General features: G+C 49.4%; 2 protein-coding genes across 4 annotated transcripts; one reads left to right on the top strand and one right to left on the bottom strand.

The window, feature by feature from the left end:
• The first annotated feature begins 3,273 nt into the window (after positions 1 to 3,273).
• On the top strand, positions 3,274 to 16,811 carry RAB1A (RAB1A, member RAS oncogene family). Its single transcript, XM_048296404.1, has 6 exons — positions 3,274 to 3,475; positions 9,722 to 9,794; positions 11,862 to 11,957; positions 13,307 to 13,402; positions 14,373 to 14,504; positions 14,766 to 16,811. The coding sequence occupies exons 1-6, from the start codon at positions 3,453 to 3,455 to the stop codon at positions 14,961 to 14,963; spliced, it is 618 nt and encodes a 205-aa protein (XP_048152361.1). The 5' UTR covers positions 3,274 to 3,452; the 3' UTR covers positions 14,964 to 16,811.
• On the bottom strand, positions 16,443 to 26,226 carry CEP68 (centrosomal protein 68). Of its 3 annotated transcripts, XM_048296400.1 has the most exons (8): positions 26,200 to 26,226; positions 25,407 to 26,037; positions 22,871 to 23,293; positions 20,922 to 22,376; positions 19,705 to 19,827; positions 19,379 to 19,475; positions 18,768 to 18,914; positions 16,443 to 18,061 (listed from the first exon to the last, which is right to left on the bottom strand). In XM_048296400.1, exons 2-8 carry the CDS (start codon positions 25,407 to 25,409, stop codon positions 18,030 to 18,032), a joined length of 2,280 nt encoding a protein of 759 aa, XP_048152357.1. In that variant the 5' UTR covers positions 25,410 to 26,037; positions 26,200 to 26,226; the 3' UTR covers positions 16,443 to 18,029. The 3 variants fall into 3 exon arrangements, with proteins under 3 accessions (XP_048152357.1, XP_048152359.1, XP_048152358.1); XM_048296402.1 differs by lacking the exon at positions 25,407 to 26,037 and having other exon boundaries at positions 26,200 to 26,217; XM_048296401.1 differs by lacking the exon at positions 26,200 to 26,226 and having other exon boundaries at positions 22,871 to 24,577; positions 25,407 to 26,191.
• Positions 26,227 to 27,610: the final 1,384 nt, after the last annotated feature.

The raw sequence follows: 27,610 nt of genomic DNA, 5'->3' as shown, positions 1-27,610 counted from the left end.
CTCCATCATCTGTGCTGGTTTTCCTCCTTCCTTTCCCTTCTTACACCTGACTGCAGCCACTGCAGCTTGCTTTCTCTCTCCCTCCCATTCTCTGTCCTCTTGTCCCCCCACTCCCCAGAGATCCTCTGGCATGGGGCTTTTGTGGCCTGGGGAGGAGAGACATGCAAGCAGGGGAGGGCAGATCACCTGAGTGGAACCAGGAACCAGCAGAGTTCAACCTCAAAAACATGAGTTAGTGGGTCAGGATGCTGCCCCAGGGTGGACAGGACTGAGGAAGTTTGTTACAGGTCAAGCCAGTCTGTGCTCGTGGCTTTTCCTTGGCTGCTCTGGTAGAGCACTATAGCCCAAGCTGAAGGAAATTCTGCAGTTGATTTCACTAACAGGATAATATAAACCTCTCTTTTCACAGGCAGAATTCAGCCCTGAAGGTACATAAATAATGTCCCCCTAACTGGCATCTGAGACTGCTCCCTGCATTGCACTCCTGTTAGCGAGAGACAAGCAAGGCCCCTCTAACCATCCAGAGGTTCGTGGTGTTCAAGACAAACCATGAAAAACCCCTGAAGGCAGGAGGAGGGACAGGACAGAATGTGATAGAGGGTTATAAATCATCGCTGCGATCCCAGATAGAAACCAGGCAAGGGTCCTGAGCCTGCTTATCCAGTCAGACGGGTACACGTGCAGACACTCGGCTGCAGATGGTGACACCACAGCAGCAGTGACCTCAGCCCGCCACACGGGAAGCAGAGAGTCCCCTCTGCACCTCCTGCAGAGCTGGAGCAGACCCACTTCTTCCCTCTGCCCTTACACCCTGAAGCCATGGGTTGCTACGGCTGCCACACTGCCCGGACAGTCGCACAGATTAAATATGCTTTCAGACATGGAAGCTGTTATTTCTCTGAGATGAAACAGCTTCCCAAACTCTTATTAACCTGTGCCCTACTTCAGAAGTACATCTAATTTGCAATTTCATAGTTAGCTGGTGCTGGTGTTGGTTTGTCCCTGTGTCTACTCTGACTTGGCTGGGTACATTTATGCAGCGCCGTATGTGGCAGAGTCCTATTTATTGTGGCTTGTGAGCATTATTCCTCACAACAGAGTAAGGAACTGGGGTGGTTGGAGGTTTGTGTTTCACTGGAATAGGGAAAAGTAAAAGCACAAATGTTAAAAATGTTAAGAAATCAATTTTTGTATTCAGCAGAGAATTAATTGCTGTCTGCTAAATGAAGTTTGTCATCTGGGGCATTCCTGCACATCTGGTCACCTTCCCTGAAGTGCCTAAAGAGAACGACTGCACCAGAGAGGAGAGCACATTTCAAAGGATTCACTGGATTTCTGATGGCAAACATCAAACAGAACAGGCATTGTTTCACAGATACACAAAGTAATAGAGAAAGGGAAGTGGAAACTTCAGCGATGGCCCCCGCAGAAACAACAGTTCGTACAGCAAGTTACGTGGTAGATCCAACTGCAGATTACGTTACCTCACCAGTAGTGTGAGAGAGCAGAGGAAACCCAAACCCTGTGTAACCAGTGCTCAGTACTTCCTATTGCAGCCAGCACAGTTTATCAACTTTTTGTAAGGAACTGAACATAACTAAAACCTCAAAGATGTGTGGAGCATGAATGGCTTTTCTTCATCTTACTGTGGGGAGAAAAGGTGACAAGAGTGCAATTTCAGTTCCTCTGGGGCTTCAGCTCTATTCTGATGCTGTCCAAGTGAAAGACACCCATTCCTGTCAGTTATTCCAGGCACAGAACACATTTAACATTGAGATGTCTGCAGTACCACCTCCCAGCTTGTCCCAAGTCCTGCACACACACAGCCCTGCACAAAATGTTTCAGTGATCTCAGTCCATTTGCAGATTGCTCCTCCTGTCCTTTGAGCTGGTTGGAAGATAAACTTTGGTCAGTGTATTATACTATGCCCTTTGTAATGAAATAATGTCAGATAATATGTGTTTAGTGGGGATTTAAATTCCCGAGCTGATTACAAGGAGCTGTTAAGACTTGTAAGGTTTAGCAGTGCCCTGTGTGCAAGTCTGGAATGATGTGCAGCGCTGCAGTGCTTGTACTTTCTCTGATGCTGTTGAAAGGGCCAGGGCTTTGCTCGGAATAAACCTGAGAACATCAACAACTAAAGTGTCAGTAATACAATTTGATATTTAGTGAGACCTTGTTAAAAGTGGTTGACCAGAAAGTAGGCTCCTGTACTGTGAATTTTTCCAGCTTTAACAGGTTGTTTGCTCTGAGATCCCAGGCATGTGGCAGTCTCTCCATGCCCGCTTCCCAGCAGCCAATAAAGCCTAGAAATATTTACTGTGCCCGAAGTATGTTGTGAAATGTGATTAACGCTCGTAAAGAGGTTTTGATAAAAGATGCAACGGCAGTGCAAAAAGGGACAGTGACTTATTAATGCATGTGAAAAACACAGGCCTTAGAGGGGCTGAAGCTGCCCTGTGCTGCTCCAGATGCGGCTGCACCGCCGGCCACCCCTGCGCCTCCCAAAGCCTCCATCGCTACCCTTCACCGGCCCGGAGGGGAGGCTGAACAAGCTCCAGAGCGGGGTGTCCCTTTCCTCCCCGCACCATCCCCTGCACCGCAGGCCTGGCCGCATTCCCCAGGAGCCTTGTCCCGCACCCTGTCCCCTCTGGGGCTGCCTCCCCCGGCCGTCCCGCAGCCCCCGGCCACAGGCCCCGAGAGACAGCGAGAGCCCGACCGGGCCGCGGGTGTCAGACCCCGGGCGGGGCTGGGGCTCGTCCTGCCGCCCGCTCGGCGCGGAGCAAAGGGAACCACCGGGAGAAATAACGCCCTGCCCGGGCGGCACCGGGATGGAGCGAGGGCTGTTGGCAGAGATGGATGGAGGGAGGGATGCAAGGAGCGACGAAGCCCGGGATGAAGCCCGGGTGCGGCCCCGCCCCGCCTCGCGCGCCGAGGCCCCGCCCCCGCCCCGCCCGCGCGCTGACTCGCCCGGGCTGCCACGTCTGCCCGCAGACGTCACCCCCGGCCGGCGCCCCCCCGCCAATCAGCGCCGCCGGCCGCCGCTGCGAGCCGACGGGGCCGAGGGAAGAAAGGCCGGCTATCGCGCATGCGCTGCTGTCGCCGCAGTGGCCACCGGGAGAGCGAGTCCGCAGGAGGGGGCGCGGCCGGGCGGCGGCGGCGGCGTGGACTCGGTTTCCCGTCGCGCCCCTCGGCCGCCCCCCGGCCATGTAAGCGCTGCTCGGCGAGCGGCCGCCCCGTTTCCTGGTCGGGCTCCGGCGGCCATTTTGGGCTGAGGCGCAGCGCGGAGGCCGCGGAGCGGGCGCGGGCGGACGGGCCGAGCCGAGCGCCGGGTGATCGCGGCTCCCTCGGACCAGCGCACCGCGGAGCGCCTGCCTCGGCGGCGGGAGGTGCCGCCGCACCGCCCCCTCACAGCGCGCTCGCCGTCCCTCGGGCCGCGGGCCCCACGGACATGTCCAGCATGAACCCCGAATAGTGAGTGCGGGACGGGGCGGCCCCGGGGCCGCGCTGGGGGCGCCACGGGGCGCGGGGGGACCGCGCTGGGCCCGCGGGGCCGAGGGCCCGAGCCCCCCCCCCCAGTCCCTGCGGAGCCGCGCCCGGGCCCGAGCGGCGGCGGGGGAGGAGGAGGGGTGGGGGGGCGGGAGGCAGCGCGGCCGCCCGGGGGTGGGTCCCGGCGGGGCTGTGGGGAGGTAATGGTGTCCCCGCTGGGAACCGGCATCCGCCGCCCCGACAGCGCCGTGGGGCGTAGCCGACGGCGATTTTCCTGAAGCTCGGGAATGCACATCGGGGCCTTGACTCCAACAAGTGACCGGGGGGACACCGGCGCCCTGTGAAAGCCGATCCCCCCGGCTGGTGGCGGCTCCGTAGCCAGGGGTCCACCCTTCGCTTTAGCTGCAAGTCATGTGTGTGTCACATGGCTCTTGCAAAACACTTCTTGCCTATGCAGATTTTGCAACGCTGTGACTTGATAATGAAACGCTCTTGGGGCTCTTTCGAGCTGAAATAGCACTTGCCTAGAAAACCTGGTGATGACACAAGGGGTTTTTGGGAGGGTCGTTGTGTGAGTATGGCCTTTTTCTTTAGTTGGCCTGCTCGGGAGTTGGGCTGTCTGAGCTCTCTGCCCAGGGGTTGTCTGTATCCTGGTAACTCGGGGAGCTGTGTCGTGCCCACCAGGCTGTCGGGAACAATAAACTTTATTTTGCTCAAAGCTTTTTTGAGTGAGTAAGAGGAGGGACTTAGGCTTACTTTAGAAAGGAGTTCAAAAATTAGCTGCTGTGCTTCCAACCCTTTAGCCTTGTAGGATGTGGTCAGGATCCTTTCACAGATGCTGGCTTTGCTGGCACCCCAGTTTGGGGTGGTGAAGCCGCTGTCCCATCTGATGCCACTGGAGTGGCTCTGGTACTGAAATGCACGTGTGGTGTGACATTGCTGCTCCAGATATCCATGGACTCTGCTCTTGGAAGACACCCACAATTTTGTCCTCACAGCTTGCCCTTCCGCACAGCTGAGGCTCCTGACTTGTGTGGCCATGGCTCCTGTGCTCTCTGCTTCTGTCAGTGGGGTTGGTTTAATAGACTCTGAGTCCATTAAAATCACCTGAGGAGCAAACAAGTAGTCATCGGCTAGTGAGGGCGTTGGTGGCAACCAGGAGGTACAGCCAGGAACTCGAGTTACATCTTGGCAAGATTACATCACAAACTTGCTCATGTAGCTTTGGAAAACACCAAAACAGTAGCTGGAGGTGGGCAGTGGATGAAAATCCAACAGGCTGCTGGTGCCCCATGGTCCTCATGGCTCTCAAGAGTTTAGCTCAAATTTACCTTGCAGACTGTTGAGTTTTGTAGTGGGACACTGCCTGAAGAGTGTTAGGCCACTAGGACAAATGAGGTGGAGGGGGCTTTTTCCATAGATTTTCTTTCTTGCAGTCTCTCAGCCCTCTAGACCGAGAGGCACTGAGTGCTGAGGACAGTGTTTTGAGAGAGACTCCTTCTCAGTGAAGAGTGCTTGTTCCTGGTGGTGAGCACAGCTGAGTTCTTGAAAGTGAAACAAAGAGGAAAAGCTGTAGTTTGAGATTAACTCATAGTGTTAAATTGCCGCTTCCTGAGAGGCCAGCGTCGGCAGGATGAGGGGAGGAGAGGGAAAGGGTGTGGTGAGATAGGCAGAAAATACCTGTCACTGTAATGTGTGTACTTGGATCCCTGTTAAAACAGGAATAAGATTTAAGGGATTATGACATTATTCCTTCTAGTTCCCTGTAACAGATCTGTCCATTCATCCTCTCAGAAGTGCCTTGCCTGTAATGTAACACATTCTCACTTCCCTATCACAGCTTCAGATCAGGCTGCAGCCCCAAATCCTCTCTCCTGGGCATGCCAGAACTCCGTCAGAAGTCAGTGGGATAGCTAGTTAAAATTTCTCACTCAAGACCTACATCCTTCAGCTTCCCTGATAAAGCTACAGGGTTAGATCCTGCTCGTGCAAAGGTTTGAAGGGGAGTTGTGCTTCTGAGAGCTTCCTTGAAGCCAGGTCTGTGGGACAGCCTAGTAGACCATTAGTTTTTAGATAAGTGAAGGAGCTGAAGAGGGGTAGATGAGATATTAAAATTAGTGTTTGGAAGCTGAATTCTGAAAACACCTGCCCACCAAGCATTGGGATGTGTTCCCTCTGTTCCTTCTTCCCTGCCGGTGTTTAAATGAGCAAAATGTCAATATTGACTCTGTTGTGACTAGGTCATGTCAGGTTCAGCATTTCCTGCCCTTCTCCAACTTGGATGGAGTGTGCTGACCAGCATAAACACACTGGTGGGTGCACAGTCCATAGCAGCCAAGTAGTATCAGGCGTTAGTCTTGATCAGTGTTCTGCCTGGATCTTGTTCTAGATACCTTCAAGCACAGATGAGGAAACTCAGTGGGTTTTGGAGGAAATCTTGGAGGGTACTTTTTGCATTCTCCAGAAGTGTTTGGGAATACCAGTGAGGTGGGTTTCAGTCTGGTGTGATGGTGGTTAGTAGATGACAATTGAGTGACAGCTCCTGGGTTGCTGGAAGAATCTGAACTTGTTTGTGTTCTAACCGTTCTAAACAGCAATCTGCCATGCAAGGTGGCATCGTGTCTTCTGGATTCTGTTTACTTGCACAAACTGTGTGTGATCAGAGTGGCAGTCGTGCTCCTCTTCAAAATTTCTGAGGTGGTAGAACAAAGACTGGGGATTGAGGCTGCTGTGAGTACCTGTTTACAAGTAAACTTGCAGCTGACATCAGTGATTAAAGCCAGCTCCAGCAGTTCTTGTTGGAGACAGATGACTACCTAGCCTTGTCTGTTTTGGCATAAAACCCTCCTGGCATTTAAAAAATCCCCACAGGCCTCCTTATATAAATGATATAAACAGTGGTATCTTAGAGGTCCCTTGTTCCACACAGCTTTGGCCAGGTCTGTCCTCAAGTTGATTTCCTGGTTTTCTGCTGAACTCTCTGACATGGGACACGTGTGTATCAGGAGGATGCTGCACTGCTCAAAACATCAACAGGGCTGTTTTGGCGGTGCCTTTTTTTTTTTTTTCTTTTTTGGCAAGAGGCAGTTACATTTAACACCTTTGTCCTTTATCTCTCTGGCAAGAGGAAGTTATGGGGAGGATTTGAAAGCCTCACTCTTACTCACTGTACCCACCTGCCTTGCTGCACATGCTCTTCCACAGTGCTCTTTTAAACGTCCCAAGTATGGCTGGCTTATGTAAATGGTGAGAAATAATTGAATGATTAACCTGAATTCCCACTGTCTCCCAAGGAGTGTGGAGAAGGCTGTGCTGCATAGCTCAGCCAGCTTTATGAAGGCTCCCTGAACTGGAGGAGCTGATGAGTTTGAAGTCTTCAGGTTTAAAGAGCAAAATTCAGTGGCCTCAGAAATATTTGTGTGGCTCTTTGGGAGTAAATACCAAATAACCTGTGTGGTTTGTTGGATGCATTGCTATGGTTGAACCCTTTTACCCAAATATTCTATTGGTGTAGCTCAGTCTAGAAATAGGTTTCTGCAAATTTTTGTAGCTTTTTAAAGTTTTACTTGATTTAAACTGCTGCTGTACCCAAGAGCTGTCTCAAGCATCACACTCTGTCTAGCAAACTGCACATTTGGTTCTTATGGCCCTAAATAGGCACCTGCTATATTTTAAAAGGTCTGGAAGCTGTATCTTTTAAAGCTTTAAACTGTACTTGGAAAGGAAGGCACTGTAATACTGGAATATGGAGTGTTTTTAAAAATTAAAATCTTAATAAAAGTCTTACTTCTATTTTTCCCAAACTGATGAAAGTCTTACCTGCCAAAAATTAGGTTTTTGTGACACAACACCCACTTCTAAGATCAGAGACAGAACTAACTCAGTAAAGGCTGTTTCCAGTTGTGCTGCAGCTGGACTGGTGCTGCAGACCACCGTATGACTCTGTGGTTCTGGAAATACTGAAGCCCAAAGTGAGGGGACATCTGAATAGCAAAGATATCAAACCCAGTATTTAAGGCTTCTGAGTTCTTGTTGTGTTAGCTTAACATCAGTTCTGCGTACACACAGTTACTGTTCTTGTTTGCTTCTGAAGAGCAAGAGATTTAATGGGTAGGTTTTGCTGGGAGCTGCTCTTAGCATGAGGAGTAACAGAGGAAGACAAGTTTTCTTCATGTTTGGGGCCTGGGGGAACCTGAATTAGTCTTGGAAGCAAGTGGAAGTTTTTAAGTGGATCCCAGACTTACAGCTGAAGCCTTACCTCTATCAGGAAGGAATTACTTTTTCCCCACTAATTTTAGTGAAGACAATACAGTGCTCATATTTTTCTGTGTGTTAATATTCTCAAGGGGATTATAATTTGCTGCAAGCTCTAAGTAATAATTTGACTTCAGGATTGATGAAAACCCTGTGTTTGTAGGGAGCTGAACAGCCCAAACTTCCTGCTGGAGTTGGAAGGATCTGTGTGGAAGCTGAGGCACAGTGGTGGGGAAGAAGGCATAGGTGTGACAGTGGACCAGGTCCTGGAGCCCTCATGCTTTACCTTGGTCTCCAGGTTACAGAGTTTCTGCTGCTCTTGGAGACCAAACTATTACTGGGGGTGAGAAGTTTTCTGGTCTGTAATAGTGCTTCAGCCATCTTGAATCTACTGCAATGTGTGGGTTGTGGGGTAATGTAACTTGTGTCCCCAGAACAGTTTGGGTTAATTGCCATTCTCCTAAAGCCATCTTGTCTTGTGTTAGTGCATGACTTGACAGGTGGAGTGGTGAATTCTGTGACTGCAAACTGCTAGGTATCCTTTGACTTTTTTTTTTTTTTTGATGCCTTTAGTGCTTTTAGCTGTACACTCTGAGGGAAGGTTGCATTTCTAAGGACTGGGTTATTAGCTGGTACATTCAGCACTTCTGACTCCCCTCTAGCCTTGGCATAGGTGCTGCAGACACTGGAGGTTTTATCCGGGTGTGTTCTGCAGCCTGGGCCCAGCCAGGTGAGAGGCACTTGGGCACTTGAGCAGAGGAGTGGTGAAAAGCTGTGGTTGGCCATCTGCTTGGCTGTTATCAGCTGGGGATGGATGCTGTTTCCTGGCTGGATTCCTGCCAGCCAGAGGCAGTGGCGATTCTAGGGAATAATAGGTGGGGACAGTTGACTTCAGGCACTTTACATACCCTTAATCTTTACTCACCTTGCTTAAGTGGGCATAAGAATATGGCTGTTGAACTGATGTGGTTAAGTGAGAACAGGACTTAATCTTGGCCATTGCAGGGCTGAAGGGTTGTCAACTGACAATGAGTTAGTGTAGTACTTGAGAAGCAAAATAACTTGTGTAAGTGGTGGGTTGTTGTTTCTCTCTGTTACTTGTTCTCTAGCATGAAATTTCCCCATTAGTCTTAGGACTAAGACAAAACCCGGTATTTTGCCAACAGCGAAATCTTCACCACTCTTTGAAGTGTAAATATAGGCTGGTTGGTGACACTGTGCTTATTCTTTAATGTTGGGAAGACTCAACATTAAGCAAAAGATTTGTCAATTCTTCAGTGTATCTTGAGAATTACTGATACCACACCTGCCATCCCCCAGAGATGTATCCTCATCTGGAAATGACTTGAGCTTTGCTTTAATTCCTGGAAGGCAGGTGTGGTATTGGTCACTGCTCATAGTCTGTTGTGGAAGGTGGGTATTCAATTGCGCTGTTGCATTCTGCTGGAGCTTAAATGTGAGTAACTTGAACTGAGGAAAGAAACGGCCGGGTTTGGCAGCTCCCTGGTGTTGGTACAGCTGGGCTGTGGAATCAAACCTCTGAGTCTAAAGAAGCAAAGATAATGGCCCTGGAGGGCAGCAGGCTGTTACCACCACCTGTGTGTTATTTGAGTTACTCAGCCAAATAAGGGGGCTTGCACTCAATTGCAAAGCATGATTTTCATCTCAGCTAGACTACAAAGGGCTGGGGTAGGACTGTGGTATTCCTGCTGATAGTCCCGCTATTATCCTCAGAGTAACTTCCCAGGAAAGCACAGTTCCACACAAAAATGCTGTGTTCAGAGCATCTGCCTCACACTTCCCTTAACAAGTAAATTGTGAATTTCTAAACTGAATAGAGGAGCTTGGAGTTGTAGGTGATTTCCCTAGCAGTGAATTAATTTACCCTTCTCAAAAGTCATAATGTACTGACTGTAAGGAACTTCATTCTTGACAGTATTTTTCATTAAGTGACCTAATTTTTTTTTCCTTCTGCAGTGACTATTTATTCAAGCTACTTCTGATTGGAGACTCCGGTGTTGGGAAATCTTGCCTTCTACTTAGGTTTGCAGTAAGTGATCATGCTTGACAACTATGTAAAAGAGGTACTTAGCAAGAACTTCCCTTTCAGGTAGCAGGGCTGATGTCTGACAGGCCTGGTACTACCAAAGAATAATATTGCAGACACCTCCTGTCTTCTGAATTTGAGCCTAAATGATGTATTTGTTTGACTAAACTGGAAAGAAATAATATCAATAATATGTCCAGTTAAGATTAATTCTAATTTTCCTGTTACTTGAGAACAAGATACCTTAATTTAACTTCCATCATTACAGTACTGGTAGAGTGCTGAGGATGGAAGGAATTCTGGGGGTGTGCCCTTAGGCATGAGGAGTAAAGACCTTGATCAGTTACTGCTTGATAAGAACATTTTCAGCCAGATGAAGTTTGATATCTGCAGTGAAAAGATCTACCAGTTGTTTAGTCAGAGAAGTAATGTAAACAATACTCCAGGAACAATAAGGCCTTATGCTTTCTTTAGTGAATGTTAAAATTGCTGGTGAGCTGTTCTGGCTCTGGTTTTCCTGTCAACAAGAAAATTTAAAATGGGTTTGACAGCTCTTAGTAGAAAAAGCTGAAGTCCAGTGAACTTCTTATCTCTGCCTCTGCAAAATGCAGCTTTATGTTGCCACGGGAGGAGAGGAAGGGAAGCAGAATGTGGGACATGAGCTTAGAAACTTGAGTGGGACACTACTGCAAGGTGATGGCTTCATTTTCACAGCCTGAGTAGTTGCTCTGGGCACCTCTGGTAAGAGCCTGGTGTACTCGGTGTTACTAATCTGGAATGGTGATCTGGGGTGTACAGTAGCCTCAGTTAAAGCCATTATGGCTGCTGTTGGGGCCGGTATGAACAGTAGGAGGAGGAGGTCACCTGCTCTGCTCACAGTATGGAGGCAGCGCACTGGAAGTTACACCACAGCTGGAGCAGCATTCCCAGAGCAGTCTAGCCTGCTTCTCTTGCAGATACTTTTGAATTAATTTTGGCTTCATGTGAATAATCCAGCTTTTCTTTTTTGTTAGCCATCTTAAGTTTGTGCTCTGTTATCTGGTGTTTCTTCAACTGAGTAGCTTTTTCCTTTAGAGATGTGCTTTTCCAATTAAGCTGTATTCGCCTGACATAAGGAATTACCACAGCATTCACTTACCTGTGTTCTTGCTGCTGTAGGTTGAACTTCTTCAGGCTTTTCAAACGTACCCTTTGGAGTATTGAAATCTTAAGGAAATAAATGTCATGTCATTCTGAAAGATTTAATACTTTATTCTTACTTGGATGTATTACCTAAGATGTCTTCCATTCACAGCCCAGAGAAATCCCTTGTTTTTGTGATACCTACTGGTTGCATAAAGCCTTTTGTGGTACATTGTACATGAAGTTCTAGCCTTTGGGTACTTCAGGAATAGAAACTTCCTTCCTGCTGACAAGCTGACAATCACTAGAAGGTAGCAACGACTGACCCAGCAGCTTCTGTGTGCCTAAAGGCCTGTTGGAGACTGCAGCCAAGTCCCTGCAGACTGCTGAAGCAGTGTTTTCCCTCCTGTATTGACACAGGCTGCAGAGCAGAGGCCTTAGCACCAGTACTCCAGCTGTAACTCTAACCTGCCTTAGCAACCAGCTGCAGCAGCAGAGGATCTGACATTCATGTGTGACAGGCAGAGCCTCTGACTTGTTCTAGGTAGCTGCTGTGGAACACAGATGAAAAACCATCAAAGGAAAACAAAAATCTGGTGTGTTTTAATAACCTTAGTGGTTATTCTAAGTAGCTCTTCAGTCTGCCAACACGAGCAAAGACTGTATTTTACACTTCAGCTCACAAGGACTTGACACTACAGGATTTCCAGAAAAGAGGCTTTTTTGACTGGTTTTTGAAACACAAGTTTGGTTGGTGCTTTTAAAAGCTGCAGAATTTTTGAAAAGTAAATACTTGGTGGAAATGCTTGGCCATCTCCTGGACTTTGCCACGAGAGATCAGGCTGGTTTTACAAGGAAACGAAGTCCTCTGTCTGACTGGTGCATAATGAAGTAGGTGAGTGCAGAAGAGGTGCAGCTGGCTTGACTTATGTTCACTCTCTCTCCTAGGATGACACGTACACAGAAAGTTACATCAGCACGATTGGTGTGGACTTCAAAATCAGAACTATAGAACTAGATGGGAAAACAATCAAGCTTCAGATAGTAAGTAGCATTTCTCAGCTCCTGGGTGCTTCAGTCTGTTGGAGCAGAGAGTTATATTCGTAGCTATTGGTGGTTACCTTTGTACTTTAAAATACATGAAAATACATGGGATATTTTCCCTGTTATAAGAGGCAAGGCAGTTTTCACAAGACTTCCCTTCACCTGTCCTTAAAGAAGGGTGCTTATTATCAAGGCTGTTTGCCTGGAAGAGGAGATTCTGTGCTGGAGCGCTCTCGTATCAAAATTGGTATAGTTCTGCAGTATTTAGCTGGGATTTGTGTAAGTGCAGCAATACCACTCAGTTGTCCAAGATGCCTGAATTCCACAGCAGCTGTTACTACCAGGCTCTACTGTCTTAAGTGCTGGAAACTCTGCTTTTGTTGACCTGAATGGAAAAACTGACACAAAGGCTTGTAACTGGCCTGGCTGCCTTAGCACTGGGCGGTGTTTTCTGGTTATGCTTTTGGCCTTTCACTTGGAATAAACAGGAGAAGAGACTTGGCAGTTCTTTAATCTTGAAGTACTCTAAAAGGGTGACTGGTGTGATGAAATCTAATATCAGTGCAAGGTCAGACAATCCTTGTCAGCCACTGCCTCCAGCTCAAGCAGAGGCTCTCAGGACTTGAAGGCAATGACTCAGGGATTCAGTGTTGTGGAGCAGAGTCCAGCTTACAGCCAGAAGCCTGAGCTTCCAGACTCTAATGTAACTGTCCTGACTACACAGCAGCCCACTAGGAATGCTGCCACTGCTGAAATCTTCTGTGAGTCTGTTTTTAATACACAGCCTGGCCTATTCTTGACACAGCTCCAGGGAGAGAAATGTCTGGGCGAGTCCTGCTCCCTGTCCTGGGTGGGAGAAGAGGTCAAGCACCTTATGTCCCTTCTTAACTCTCCAAGTTTGGTTTGAGTTGTTGCCTTTAAATACCTTTGCCAGAGCCTGTGTGCCAAGGAAGTTGAAGGGAGTGGTCATGTTGGAGATGTGCAGCTCTCTGACCTTATTCCTAACAGGTTTTCAAGCCCTAGCTTGTGTTTGCTCTTCTGACCACTGAACTGTGGCATCTTCATGGGTCAAAACTGCTTAATGTTTTCCTCAGAGATCTCTTGACTACACTTGGCTGAAACCAAAAAAATGAGCACTTTAGAAAAGTACCTACGAGGTGTAACTCTCAGTTAAAATACGTGATCCCCTTGAATCCTGTTTGATGCATTCAGCTTCAGAGCCACTGCTGTAGCTGTGGCTTGTATATGGCTGTAGTTGGATGGCTGCTCGGCTGAGCTGTTTCTGGATGCTGATGTAGAGCACTGGCTCAGCCACACTGCAGTAGCTGACCCTGTTACTTGTCTTGCAGTGGGACACGGCGGGACAGGAGCGGTTTCGGACTATCACTTCCAGTTACTATAGAGGAGCTCATGGCATCATAGTTGTGTATGATGTTACAGATCAGGTGAGTGTTAAACCTGTGCCTGCAGAGTTTCTCCAGGCTGATGAGTAAATTGGGAATTTAACAACTGGGCACATCTTAAGGAGACAGTGACCACAGTTCTACAGGCTGTGTTAAGGCTTATCAAGCTAAATGTATGTGTTTGCCTCTGGTTTGGCAGAAATAAAGGAAGCAGTAGGATTTGTGGCTCCTGAGCAATTGTATCTTAGGCTTAACCTAAAACTTGGTGAGCAGGTAACTGATTGTTCTGTGTAAATACTTCTCACCCTGCCTTTGGTAGCAGGAAGTCTGAGTTACTGATGGAAGTTGTTGAAAGATTTCTGAATGTACTTAAACTGTGGTCTACAGTAAAGACCAGCATTTGGAACAGAAAATTGTCAGCCTGCATGCGGGATACAACTGAGCCAGTGTTTTCTGTGAAAGGATCTCTGAAGAACTGGTGCGGTTGTTGAAGGGCATTTGGGAAGTATAGGGCTTCCTGAATTAATAGAAAAAGAATGCTTGTGTTCAGTCACTAACTGGATTATTAGTCCGGCATTTCCGGAGTCAAAGGTTGTTCCAGCATATCTACAGCAAGGTGGCTTGCACCTAATACCTGATGCTTTGTAGATATGTGGGATGCGTCTGGTTTCAGCTGTGTGCCATGGCTCTTGTCTGTGCTACAGGAGGAGGAGGAAGAGTCCCAGATGGTAAAAGATCTTGAATATTCAATATATGGAGCAGGGAAAAATAATTGGGGGAAGAGTGCAGGAAGGGCCGATTGTGTAGGGCTGGGAACAGGAGCTGCATGGGCCCTGTGGTTACTGGCCCAAGGCCGTCCAGGGGAGTTTGGCAGCATTAGAGTCCTCTCCTGTGGTGGTGAATCACATGGATAAGTGCACTGCTTCATACTCTTTCCTGGCCGTGACCAAAGGGATAGTGCTGAACTTGCTTCTTTATCAAGGGCCTTGCTTACAGTTCTCTTATCTCGTAGGAGTCTTTCAATAATGTCAAGCAGTGGCTGCAGGAGATAGACCGTTATGCCAGTGAAAACGTCAACAAGTTGTTGGTGGGGAACAAGTGTGATCTGACCACAAAGAAAGTAGTAGACTATACAACAGCAAAGGTATGTTGGGGCTCATGTGTTTGCTTGGCTGAGCACCTACTCTGGTTTGTCATGCACGGAGGTTCCAGGGCAGGGAGGTGTCGTGTGTCGCAAATGGGGGCAGTTTAATGACCCCCTGCCCTGCAAGTTGTCTTCAGACTGGAGATGGGGTGTGGGGTGGGATCCAGGAACTTGTGGGTTATCCAGTGGTGGTGCTCCAGGAAATGAGGTGAGGTATGAACTTGTGTATGAGCTTACTGTTCACTGTTTCTCAATTTGCAGGAATTTGCAGATTCTCTTGGAATTCCGTTTTTGGAAACCAGTGCAAAGAATGCCACAAATGTAGAACAGTCTTTCATGACCATGGCTGCCGAGATTAAAAAACGAATGGGTCCGGGAGCGACAGCTGGTGGTGCAGAGAAGTCCAATGTTAAAATTCAGAGCACTCCAGTCAAGCAGTCTAGTGGAGGTTGCTGCTAAAACTTGCCTCTCCCCTTTTGTCTCACAACAATGAATTTGCAATCTGAACCCAAGTGAAAAAAAAAAATTGCCTGAATTGTACTGTATGTAGCTGCACTACAACAGATTCTTACCGTCTCCACAAAGGTCAGAGATTGTAAATGGTCAATACTGACTTTTTTTATTCCCTTGACTCAAGACAGCTAACTTCATTTTCAGAACTGTTTTAAACCTTTGTGTGCTGGTTTATAAACGTGTAATCCTTGTTGCTTTTCCTGATACCAGACTGTTTCCTGTGGTTGGTTAGGATGTATTTTTGTTTTGATGTTTCTATTGGCATGTTTAGATGTCAGGTTTAGTCTTCTGAAGATGAAGTTTAGCCATTTTGTATCAAACAGCACAACAGTGTCTGTCACTTTCCATGCATAAAATTTAGTAAGATATATGTAAGATCTGATTTGCTAGTTCCTTCTTGTAGAATTATAAATGGAGAGATCACACTATCTGATTAATAGTTTCTTCATACTCTGCATATAATTTGTGGCTGCAGAATATTGTAATTTGTTGCACAATATGTAACAAAACTGAAGAAATGTTTAATAAATATTGTACTTATTGGAAGTAATATCAAACTGTATGGTGATAAATATTGTCTTAATTTGTATGGCTAAGGGGGAAATCAGGCTTGCATTGTGCACAAAACAACATATCTGTGTGTGCAGCCATGGCTCTCAGACCCTCCCTGTAACTCGCCCAGTGACTATGGCCCCAAAGCCTGAGCTGTCATGGTGCTTAAGGCACGTGTGCTGTCCCAGAAACACCCAGCCGAGGTTCATGAGGCAAAATGCACTCTGAATGTACAACAGTTCCCTAACTTAGTCTCGGAACTTAATTTATTTCTCAAGGACTCGATGTAGGGAATTCCTGTCAGCTTTGCATAGCAGGGGAGAGAACAGTATTTCCCTAACATGAACGATTTCAGCATAACCTTGGGGAGGTAAAACTTTCTACCAGTATATTATGTCTTTTCTATATACTGTTAATTCCATCCTCTTTTAATCAGTATCTTCTGACTTAGTGCAACATCTTAGCTTCTATTCCCTTCTGCAGCGAGGCACCAGGAGGGTGACATGGGGATAGCAAGGCCCCCACCAAACTGTTGCTCAAAGTAGGCGCTTTCTCAAACAATTTGGAACTAACCAGCAGCCAAGAGGTTTTGGATGGTGTGTGATTCTTTGTACAGAGCTAATCAAATCATTAGTGCCTGATGTCTAGCTAAAAGCCACAGGAAAGCTAGCCTATAACACTTCCTATACATGTAAAATTGTTCAGCTTTATCTAAACTCAAATGTTCAGCCTATTCTGTAAATAGTCTCATGTTTGAAAGACCATGTAACATTCCCCTAGTAGTAAATACACCCTGTGATAGTAAAAATATAGCCTAGGTATGTTGTGAGGTATAAACTAAAACTGGTGCAAATATCCTCTGATTTTTTTGGGGGGGGGGGTGACTTTGGCTAACAGCTTTCTTCAACATAGTTGCATAAGTCAACAGGCAATTGTAATACATAAAGTATTGTCATGGTTAAGTTGAACTCTTCCACTTGAGACCTTCACAATAAAGTGATGTGCTTTCTAGTAGAGATGTGCTTGTCAGTATAATTCATTATACATGTGATCTCCTGCTCCTCCAGAACAGGAGGAGCAGTGAGTGCTGCTGAGGTCAGGAAGTGAAGCAGAAGGAGGTGTGTTGAGGGTAAAACATCTTCCCTGCAGAGAGTGCACAAATGAACTTCAATGTTGAGATGCCTGCTACATACTATCCAAACCAATGTTAATATATACAGTAATAAAAGCATTACAAAACCAGTTGGGCTACACCAGGTGTTTGGTGGTTCTTTGTTTCCCCCTCAGTCACAAATGGGTCGTTGGGCTGGTGCTGCTCCATGCTGCAGCCTGGGGTTGTCAGGCTGAGCTGTGTGACGAGGGTAGAGCAGGCCTGAAAGTCCTGGAAAAACGCACTGTAGTTTGTGAGCTGAAATACTGAATACTTGGGACACAATGGGCCAAAAAAATTTGCCCTTCAAGCTGAGGATGTAGAAGATGGGAGAATATCAAAACCCCAATTAATTATTTGCTGTAACTGCTTCAGTTTAACTTTGCTTTCACCTTCTGCTTGTGCAGAACAGAAACTTCTCTGTGTTCTGTTCACAGGAATGGGAGAACTTATGTATTCTGCACAAAAATATGATGATCACCACTCAGATTAAAGGTTAATTAAAGCCAAGTAGCAACATTCTGTAACTTTTTTTGGCTACTAACCTTATGCTGTTTCAGAGCTGCCCTTTTTCTGTTGGAGGAGGGGTTTGGAAACCCTTGATGAATGTTCTGAGCAGTGGTTTAACTGCAGTAGCTGGAAGGGGGGAAGGCACGACTCTTTACCCCAGGAAACCAGCACAGCACTAACGCAGCTCCTGCCAGCAGCAGGAACCAGCAGCTTACACAGAACCTGGCTCCTCCCTGCCTGTACTCGCTTGTTTATTGCTTTATTGGGATTCAGTATCATGGCTTTTTGTGTTTTTGAATAACAAAATTGAAAGTTAAGTAGGCCCTGCTTCAGCAGGGAGTGGTAATTATAAACAGGCCCTCAGTTTGCTCCCAAGAACCAGAAGGAGTTGCTATTTCTTGGCTTCTCACACCTATTTTTGATGAGCATAAACAAACCATGAGAACAGGGCTATTAAAATCACAAGGCTTTACTTAGCGAGCTCACAGCACACTATGGATTGCTCAGTTAAAAACTCCGTGTTCCTGATGTTTTGCTAACACAGAACAGCCCACTTCAATAAAAAAAGGGAAGCTATGTTAATAAACAAACCAGAAAAGGCCAGCTGTACATTCCTTACACAACTCCAGACATCTCAGCAGCCGCACACCTTCTGTACAGGGCACCTTTCTCAAGCCCTGGCACAAACCCACGCCGGAATCAGCCCTGTGGGCAACTGGACACAGATTTTGGCATCTCTGGAGAGGTGATGGAGGTGGTTTGGTGCTTGCTGCAATTCTTCTTGGCCTTCCTGAGATGGGCTAATGCAGCCTAGGCCTGACTTCAGCAGCACCTGAAATAAAATGAGGTGTTTGGTGCTGTGCTTTGCCTGCAGTCTGACAAAGAAAGAAACCCCCAGCTCTACTTCCCCATCTCACCAGTGTAGAGGGTACAGCTGGGCAGAGGTAGCAATTCAAAAGCCACAACAAACCAAACACTACTTAAACCATTGTTATCCTCTTCTAAGAGGCTGGCACCCCTGAAACACTTGCCTCCAGTTTTCTTTGAAGGGAGATGGTCAAGAAATAAGCAAACAAGTTTTCTAGCCCCTATTTTATACCTGAATTCACTTGCTTGCCTTTCCCACCGTTATACAGCAATCAGAATGTTTCTGAGAAAATACAAAGCCAAAAGATACCCCTTTCTCATCTTTCCTGTGCTGTGCAAGGGATTTGGGGAGAGCAGGTGACTGTGTTGGACTGCTGCCATCCCTCAGCCCTGAGTGACTGGGACCTGCCTGCCGGGTCCCTGCAGAGCTGCCATCGCTCCCCTCGCGCTCTTGGGTTTCATCAGCTGGCTCACCCGCACTGCTCTTTCCCTGACACGGTTAAACATGACAGGGCAGCTATTTTGAGTCTCCCTGCTGCCTTCTCAGGCTTTCCAAACAGATTCAAAGAAGTAACAATAGACCCTGATGTTTGGTGTTTGCTAGTTCGAGTGTTCCTGTGCTTCCTCCCCTCTTTGCCCACTGCAGCAAGGCTGGTTTGCCCCCTGCTTACCCATGGAGCAGCCATGTGCTGCACCCCCCTCGTCCTGCAGCGCGTCCTTGCCCCGCACAGCAGCCAGGATGGACTCATACAGGTGCTCTGCGTGGCTCTCGAGCTCTTCTGACTGTTTGGCAATCAGACCCAGCGTGTCTTTCAGAGCTGGAAAGCAAAAACGTCTGAATAGAGGTGACAGGAATGCAATAATTCAGTGTCTGTCAGAGCAGAGTTCTGCTTGCCCAGGCAGACTTTGGAAGGAAATTGAGTGTTAAAAATCAATAATGTGCTGTTCATCCCATCCCCATTGTGATGCAGCATTTGCAGGGGGTGGGGACTGACCCAGGAGGCTCCAGGTTCATCACAAAGATGCAGAAATAGGGGGTCTTAAAGAAAACCTTTGGAACTGTGCAAGAAAGCCCATCCATAATGCAGCACTCAACCTCTAAAGCCCCTTTGGTGACTGCAGCTACAGCCCACCCTTTAGAAATCCCTTCTAAATCACCAGAGCAACCACTCTATGTGTGCTGTGGCACCAGCCAGGCTGGGCCAGGGATTTTGGGGGGGCAGATGCCTTGACCAGCATCATCTATGTCTATGAGCAGCCCCACACAAGTGCTCCTCCTCACCTGGAGAATTAGATGCCATGCAGGCCAGGAGAGCTTCTCCCCTCTCCAGCACGCTCTCAGTCAGGCTCCGGTGGTCAGCCACATCCTTCCTGAACTCCTGGCAAGGCAAGGAGAAGAGCAGCCTTGCTTAGAAGGGTTTTTGAAAGAGACACACCTGTGGCAGGTTGCCCAGGGAGCAGTTTCCTCCAAGCAGGTTCCTGGTGCTCCCAAATTTGGCTTTGCAAACCCAGTGCACCCTGAACCATTCCAGCAATGCCTGGCTTCCCACTGCTTGCTGCCTGCAGCACAGGAGAGGGGGAAGGAAGCAGAGCAAGGGTGACACCCACCAGGTAGCGGTGCAGTGATGCCAGCACGCTCTCAGCATCTGGTGAGGGTGGCACCCAGCTGCCGGTGACATCCGCCACGTTGTACAGCCAACAGATCAGCTCTTCCAGCTGGGAGCAAAACATCTGCTCAACAAAGCATAAAAATGGGGTCATCGATCTATTTCTGCAACAGAGATAGGGCAGGGACAGGAAAAGGTGAGCCAGTGGTGTTTTGGAAAGCACCTGTTCCCTGTTTGTCTCCAACACCAGCACACAAACATCCCTAAGCTTGGGAAACCAAGGGTCAACAGGAAAAAGGCAAAAATTAACTTAAACTCCTGCACAGCTCCAGCACTCACCGTGTGGCAAGAATTGAGGGTCACCATGAAATCTCTACACGGAGAGGTGCTGGAGGCTGGTAGCACCCAGACTGAAGGAAGAGGTTGGCCTCCACCACCTCCCAGCCCAAGAGATATCCTCACCCTCCTCCTCCTCACCGGAGCCAGGCAGTTAATTTGCAGTTGCTTTTCCCCAAGGGACTGTCTCATTCAATTAAGTGCTTTCATTTATTTTTAAAGCATCTCAGTAAGGGATTATTTTTGTAAGATGCTGCATGAAACCCAGGAGCCTCTGCTGGCATCAAAATCAGGATCAAGACCTGCTCCTGCTCCTCAGGAGTTTCCCATAAAGCAGTGCTTTTCCCTGGCACTGCAATTTGGCATGACAAATACAGAAAAAACCCTTTCGAATCAACTGAGTTATTTCCATAGCAGAGGAGGGGATGAGTTTGCATCTATGTGCATGATAACACTCCTGTGCAAACAGCCCAGCATCGTTTCCAAATTCATCCCAGCACTGGGGTGGGAAGAAGATGGAGAGGAGGGTGGGAGCACAGTACTGGGACAAATTTAATAATCCACAAAATAATCAGGAAACCCTTCAGAGCTGCTGCAGCTCCTGCCTCCTGCCTGCAGGATGGGCAGGCTGGGGGACCCAGCTGAGTGCCACATCTCCACTCAGCCTGGCCTGTGACACTGAGCCCCAGGGAAAGCAAGATGGGCTCTTGCTCCATCAGAAGGAATTATCTGCTCTGGTGAGCCCCCCTGCATAAATTACCACCAGCTGCCAGGCGGGGCACATCATGCAGAACGGGAAGCTTTAATTAATCGTGCCATAAAGACGGGCACATTTTATGTGCAATCTTCCCAGAATAAACTTTATTTCTGGTCTCAGCCTACCTTAACACACTGGACAAGGGACTCGCCCTGCTGGCTCTTCTTTGGATGCCCCTTGACCCGTGGCTCATTTAGGTACATCCCATCCAGCGTGTCCCTGAGACCAGATGGTAGATGACGCCCCTGGAGAGGATCCCTATGGATCCAGCCATATGATTCCATGTCTTCCCAGCTGGGCTTTCGGGAGCTGCGGTGTTGCCACAGCCCATCATAACCCTCAATATTCCCTCTGTTGTCCCTGCCTCTCGCTTCTCTGAAAGGAGCCAACCTGGATGAAAGGGGCTGCCTGCTGGTGCTGTGATGTGGAAGGTTATGGTGGTCATGCCTGGGCATCCTTATAGTTAAGGAAAGATTGGACAAAAACTGAGCCAGCCTTTCCAGCTCCTGTAGTCTCGGAGGCAGGGAAAGAAATTCTTCATCACCTTCCCACTCCTTCCTCAGGGGGAACACTCCTGTGGTGGGTAAAAACCTACTGGGTTTTTTTGCCTGCCCTGTGTATTTTGGGCAGGGGCTCCCTCTGGTAGCCCAGCTTCTCCCATCGCCAGTAGGGCACCCAGGTGAGCTTGGCCCAGCTGATTCCACCCTTACATCCTTAGCAAAACCTCTGGAAGGATGAGAGGAAGCACTCCTTGCAAATGATGCTTTGGCAATAGGTAAAGGTTCACAGTATGAGCCAGCTCCTGAGCAGCCTCCTTTTCCAGGCTTCGGGGTGGAGAATCTCTCTGCAGAGGCCACAAACTCCCAAAGTACATTTTCTCTGCTTCCCCGAGCCTGCCCAGCTCGGCCGTAGATGCTGGTGGACCTGGATGTGCCCTCAGGAGAAGCAGAAAAGCTGTCCAGACCTATTCCCGAGTCGTGGAAGAAAGGCTCCGGCATCCTTCCCAGCTTGTACCTCGGCCTCAGCGGGTAAGCATAATCCAGCAAGTCCTCGTACTCTTTGTTGGGGTTCCAGTGGGGTGAGCTGCGGTCCGGGGATGGGGGCAGTGAATCCGGAATGGCACAGGCCCAGTAATCGGCTTGGTAGGAGGAGATCTCTCGGGTGCGCCCCACGGCGCTGCGGTAATCGAGCAGAGGGCCCAGGGGCTCCCGCCTCTGCAGGGCCCTGCCCTCTGCTCCCCATCGGCAGCGCAGGTCCTGGGCGGCCGTGGTGGCCGCAGGAGAAGGGACATCCGTGCTGGCTGGCAAGCTGCCGGACGGCTCCTCGGAGGGGCCGTCCCCTTCTGAGGACAGAGCGGAGAGGCTCAGCACGGAGCGGCTCCGCAGGGCGCTCCCGGGGCTGGGCGGGGTTTGGGGCCGCAGGAGCTCTGGGGTGGAAGGACACGGGGATCGAGCTCCCAGACTTTGTCTCCGACGGCCAACATGGACATCGTGGCGGCTGCCAGCAAGGATGTTCTCCTCGGCAGAGCTGCGCTGGCTGGGAGGGCTGGACGCCGGGTCCCAACAGCCCGATGCCTTCACCTGCTCAAAGACGGGGTGGAAAAGGAAAGGGAGAGAGAGACATGCATGAAATGAAGCACAGCACCCGGACAAAAGGCTCCTTTGTGCCGGGATATGGAGATAAAAGCCCAACCCTGGACCTGCCATGAGCTGAGGCTGGAAGTGGAACTCTGTTCCATCTGTGGGATGTCCTGCAGCTGCTCAGAGCAGGGCTTGTTTTTGAGGACAAGGGCTTGGGAAGCTGCACGAGTCATTTGGCAGAAAGAGGCTTATTTAAAGAGCACTGTCCTGAGCAAGTTCCCAGCTCTGCACTGGCAACATCGGAATGGAGGCAACATCTTGGGTATTGGAGCCCAAGCCCTTCCTCACCACCCATCTTATCCTGGGCAGGGGTGGGCACACTCTGGCTGGGAGAGATGGAAAGCCCTTGCTGGACCAGCCCTGACAAACAAGTCCCCACCTCTCCTGGGACTTCCTGGTGGTGCAGCAACACCTGCAGGTACAAACCCTCTCACCTGCTGTTCTTCTGAGGAGAGGAACCAGTGGCCAACTCGACGAGGCACAGGGCCACCATCAGCATCCATTAATGCCCCTTTCCCTGAGGGGTTTGCTCTTGCTCTGGGAAATCCAGGTGCAGAGGCTGAAGACACTTCTGGGTGGCAGCTTGAGCCTCCATGGGTAACACCAGTGGCCATGTGACTGTGTCTGCTCACTGCCACGCTCTCTGTCCCTTGCAGCCTGGGCTTGGCTTCCTCTGTCCCCAAAAGCCGCTGCAGGCTCCCTGCCAGCTCCGGGAAGTCCGTCTCCACATCTGCACTGTCCCACCTCCCATCGCCCTCGGCCTTCCCGCTCAGTGAGGCTTCAGAAGGTGACTTTCCCACATCCACAGCCATCAGGACAGAGCTTCTTCCACAGGATGATGCTGAGCCTCGGGCTCTCTGAAATGCACAGCACAGAGCAATGGCATCTCACCATCCCCCCTTGTCTCCATGCCAAAAACTGGGTTTGCCCAATAACGAAGAGCTTAAGCATGACCTGGGTGAGACCCTGAAATTCATAAAGAAGCATCTTGGTATGTCAGGTGGGACAGCAGAAAGAGAAAACGCTCACATCTCAGCAGCATTTCCTGGTTTTGAAGATGTGACACACCAGGAAAATCTCATTCCAACCCAGCCATGCCAGGAACAAACCTGGGCTTTACACCTTGCTGGCACTGGAGTCCTGCACTGATGGCCAATGTCACCAGCACTTTGTGCACCATGAGGTCACTGGGCCTGAATGAGACATCATTAACTCAGACACAAAGCACCTACTGGTGTGGCTGAGCCCTGAAGGCTGTTGGGGTGGAAGCCTGAGCATTTTTAAAGATACAAACCCAAAACCTTGAAGTAGAAGCCACCCAGAAGCAAGAAGCAGCTATAAAAAGTTAGAGGGGGAGGTAGGAGGCTGTAAAACTCAAACCTGGAGCTCAGCTCTGCAGCTTCTACCTCAATTCATGAAATTAACTCTTTGGGAAATTAATTTATGGAAATGCTTCCACTCGCTTGGGCTTGAGTGAGGAGCTGCTGCAGGACAACCCCTGAGCCAAATCAAGGAGACCCAACACAGCCTCTTCCAACAATTCCAGCCCAAACCAAGGTGCTGGCAGCAGGAAAACGTCAGCAGAGTGATTTTGCTGGTAGTCCCCCAGCTAGTGCCAGCAGAGACCAGCCAAGGGAGCATCAACAGTAAACACAAAAAAAGAAAAAAAAGAAAAAAAAAAAAAAGAATTCCCAAACAATATTTGGAAGTGGAAAACAAGTTGATGCTCACTCCCTCCATCAGCTCTTTTGTCACAGTCTCGTTTTATGACCCACCCCTCCCTCCGACAAGCGGGGTTTTCCCACGGGCTTGGGAACAAAGAGCGGCGGGAGGACGCGCCGGCTCTCCAGGGGAAACCAAATCCCAGCGCAGGCACAACCTGTGGCAGCTCCCGCAGCCGCCTGTCCCCTCCCCAGAGCCGGCAACTGATCCCGCACGGCAGCAGCTGCCGAGGGGACGAGCACAGCCCGAGCTCCGCCAGCCCTCACCCAGCGGCCCCCAGCCCACACCTGGACCCCCCCATTCCACTCCTTAAATTGCCACCAAAGCCAACCCTACGCACATCACGTTATCTGAAACGGATGGCACTGCTCTCTTCTGCCCTCAGAAAGGTCCTGTTTCCACACAAAGAAGTGGGGTTGCTGTAAAAAACGGAATCAATAAACCTACCCTTGTTACGTGGCTTAAAAATACACATATAAAAGAAAGAAAAGGTTAACAAGGCATCAAAGCAGCCTCTAAAGTTTAAAAGTGAATGTGCTGTATGTAACTAACAACCAAGCTCAGGACAGCCTTATTTTTCAGAAGATGCCACGTTAAATTCAAAGGGATTTCAACATCTTTACCTCCAGCAGATTTAGTGGTTTGAGTCAGGTGTCAGCCCAGTAAAAACAACTGTAAAAACATCGAATTTTGACCTTAAATCTGAAAAGCATGTGTTAAGCAACATAAAATAAAACTTACAGGTCAAGACCCATCTGTTATTTTCCTAACTGTGTGGAGGAGGGCAAATATTCTGAACTTAAGATCATTTGTTATCTTATGGAGGCAGCATGCAGTGATTTACATTTCTACGATGCCATTGGTCTTTAAAAAAAGAGCAAGTGCTGGCTCACAGGTTCATTAAATCTCCAGAAGCTAATTGGATGCTGAAGAGAAACCAGGAAACCTGCCAACACACAGGAGTGAGAGTAAATCTGCTTACTGCAGGATTTGTAAGGGTATTTAAAGGGACACCAGAGATTTCACTGCATTTCCCAAAGTCGCTAATTCAGGCAGCTGATTTCAGTTAACTTCAGAGGGAGCTGGATATCCAAACCACACCCGGCCACAAACGAGACGGGGATGTCACACACATCCCACACACAGAACAATCGGGCAAAAAGTCGTATTTAACAACAAAGTGAAAACCCTGCTGCCGCTAAGTGCAACTCCCAACCACACGAGCGTCTAGAAAACAAGGTTTCTCACCATTTTCCAACAAGTCCACAAAAATTCAGAGGTCAGGTTGCCCGTGGCAGCGACGCATCCAGATTAACCCTTGCAACAGGAAGAAACAATCCCAAATCCTCGGGCAGGACTGAGGAGGGATGTACGACCACACCTTTAGGCACGGTGGAAACTTTCCACTGGCCTCAAAAGCACAGGAAAACAGCCCAAACTCCCAGCTACAGCCAAGCCCTCAATTGTCTCCCAGAAATGGTACCCGCAGCCGTGTTTTTAGATAACAGAGGAAGACAGTGGGGCTGCTTCATTCATTTCAAAGGGAAGGTCCGCAGGGACCTCTCCTGAAAAGCGATCCCTGAGCATTTTCATGCCATCAGAAGGGCCCTGCCGGCCAAGGCGCTGCACAAAGCCCGGCGGACAAGGAGGGCTCTATCCAAGGAGGGGCTCCCTCTGCCCGTGCGTATCGCTTGGCTGATGGAATTCAGTGAGCGCAGCGGATGCTGATGGAATTTCCGTCTCCCTCCAGCTCCGCTTTGGCTGGGGAGCATTTCTGGAGTTGTTTTGGGGAAAACCCACACCGCTCTCGCCTCTCAGGCCTGCGGGATCTGCGGGTTGCTATTTTCTGCTCCTTTCCTCGCCCGCTCTCTGCCCGCCACTGGAAAAAAATGGCAATTAAACAAAAAAAGACCAGAAATAAAGACAAAGAAGCCGAGGAGGCGCCGCACCCGGGGGTCCCGGGCCACTTTCCCTTTGGAATCCCGGTACCCACGGGACACCCCCGGGACCCCCCTCACGCCGCGCCCCGGCCCTCACTCACCGAGCGGCGACCCCGCCCCGCCCCCTCCGCGCCAGCAGCCAATGGCAGCGCCGGGTGCGTCAGCACGCGCGCCCCCGCCGCCCGACAGCCAATGGGAGCGGAGCTCGGGGCGGCCCCGCCCCGCGGCTGGCGCTGACCCCGCGCCGGCCCCGCCCCCCGAGCAGCCCCGGCCCCGCCCCCTGAGCCGCCCCGGCCTCTCTCGGCCCCGCCCCGCCCCGCTGCCGGTCCGGGTCCCGCTGGGCCCCGCGGACCTGAGGAGCGTCTTGAGCAGCTTGTGTAAACAACAAGGTGTTTCCTTGTACCCCTGTATTGACCTTCCCGTGGCTCAGCTGTGCCCTGGCTGCAAACCGACTGAAACTGGCGCTGCGCGAGCCACGACTGCCCGCGCCATGGGAAGGGATCCCGATATCCTCAGGCACGGCTGCAGGAGGCAGCCCCGGTGCAAGACCTCCCTCCGGTGGTCTGTCCTAGGGATGATCCCTGTGGGACGCCGGCCGTGCCCTGCCCTCGGGGCAGCTTTCTGGGAAGATCCCCATGCCACACTTTAAAGCAGGCTGCTCTGGGGTTTGTATCTGGCCAGACCTTTCTTTGGTGGCTGGAGTGGACATATCCTGACAAGTTCTCCTATCATGTACAAATACAAACCTTTCTCCTTGTTGCTGTCCATTGGCTTATTCTGTTTTGGTTTTTTTGTTTGGTTTTTTTTTTTGGTCCATGTCACCTGGCTCCTGGAGATTATTTCTTACATAATGCAGAGATTTTCTAGAGGTCAAATATCTCATAAAGTGCTTCATGGACAACATTGTTCCCAGCTTTAGGCCAGGAAGGACCAAAGAGACATCCTGGGTTTGCTTATCAGTTTGGGAGCAGGGTGAGGGGAACGGTACAGATATCCCAAGTCCCTGGCTAGTGCTTTGGTGCTGGCCACAGTCCTTGGCCCTGCAGTGTGCTCCACCTCTGCCATCCCAGTGTTATGGTCCAGATTCCCAGTGGCTGTGAACTGGGTTCATTCTGCTGCACCCAGTGGAGCCAGCCCCATTTACATCCTGGCAGATCTTGCTTTTTCTCCCTGGAGAAACACAGTGGGAATATGTTTTCCAGGGCCGCTTCAGGAAGAGGAGCTGTAACGCTGCAGTATAACGTGGTGGGTGCTCTCAGAAGCACTCAGAGCCAGGAAAAAGCCCAAATCCCCTCTGTTCCTGTGTAATATTTCTGTGTTTGGGGTTTCTTTGATGAATGTTACAGCAAGTCTTCCGGCAGGCTGCACATCCCTCTGTCCTGGATGTGCACACTTTTTCGAGAGTTGGCTTCTCATTGGAATTCACACAGGCAAAGCCCTTGTGAAAGAAAATCCCTTTAAAATGTTGTTTATTGCTTATTCTCCAGGGAGCCGCTTGCCTGCCAGTAGAGG

This window comes from Corvus hawaiiensis, chromosome 3 (genome assembly GCF_020740725.1).
Source record: "Corvus hawaiiensis isolate bCorHaw1 chromosome 3, bCorHaw1.pri.cur, whole genome shotgun sequence".
NCBI classification, from domain to species: domain Eukaryota; kingdom Metazoa; phylum Chordata; class Aves; order Passeriformes; family Corvidae; genus Corvus; species Corvus hawaiiensis.
This window is presented reverse-complemented; position numbering and strand designations above follow the sequence as displayed.

Bases quoted from the DNA above. Each gene is read 5' to 3' on its own strand.
- CEP68 (XM_048296400.1), bottom strand. The intron at 19,476-19,704 runs GTGGGTGTCACC...TTGCCTTGCCAG, and splicing joins CATCACTGCACCGCTACCTG to GAGTTCAGGAAGGATGTGGC. The intron at 18,915-19,378 runs GTGAGGAGGAGC...TTTGCTTTCCAG, and splicing joins CATGGCATCTAATTCTCCAG to CTCTGAAAGACACGCTGGGT.
- RAB1A (XM_048296404.1), top strand. From the start codon at position 3,453: ATGTCCAGCATGAACCCCGAATA. The intron at 3,476-9,721 runs GTGAGTGCGGGA...TTCCTTCTGCAG, and splicing joins TCCAGCATGAACCCCGAATA to TGACTATTTATTCAAGCTAC. The intron at 14,505-14,765 runs GTATGTTGGGGC...CTCAATTTGCAG, and splicing joins TAGACTATACAACAGCAAAG to GAATTTGCAGATTCTCTTGG.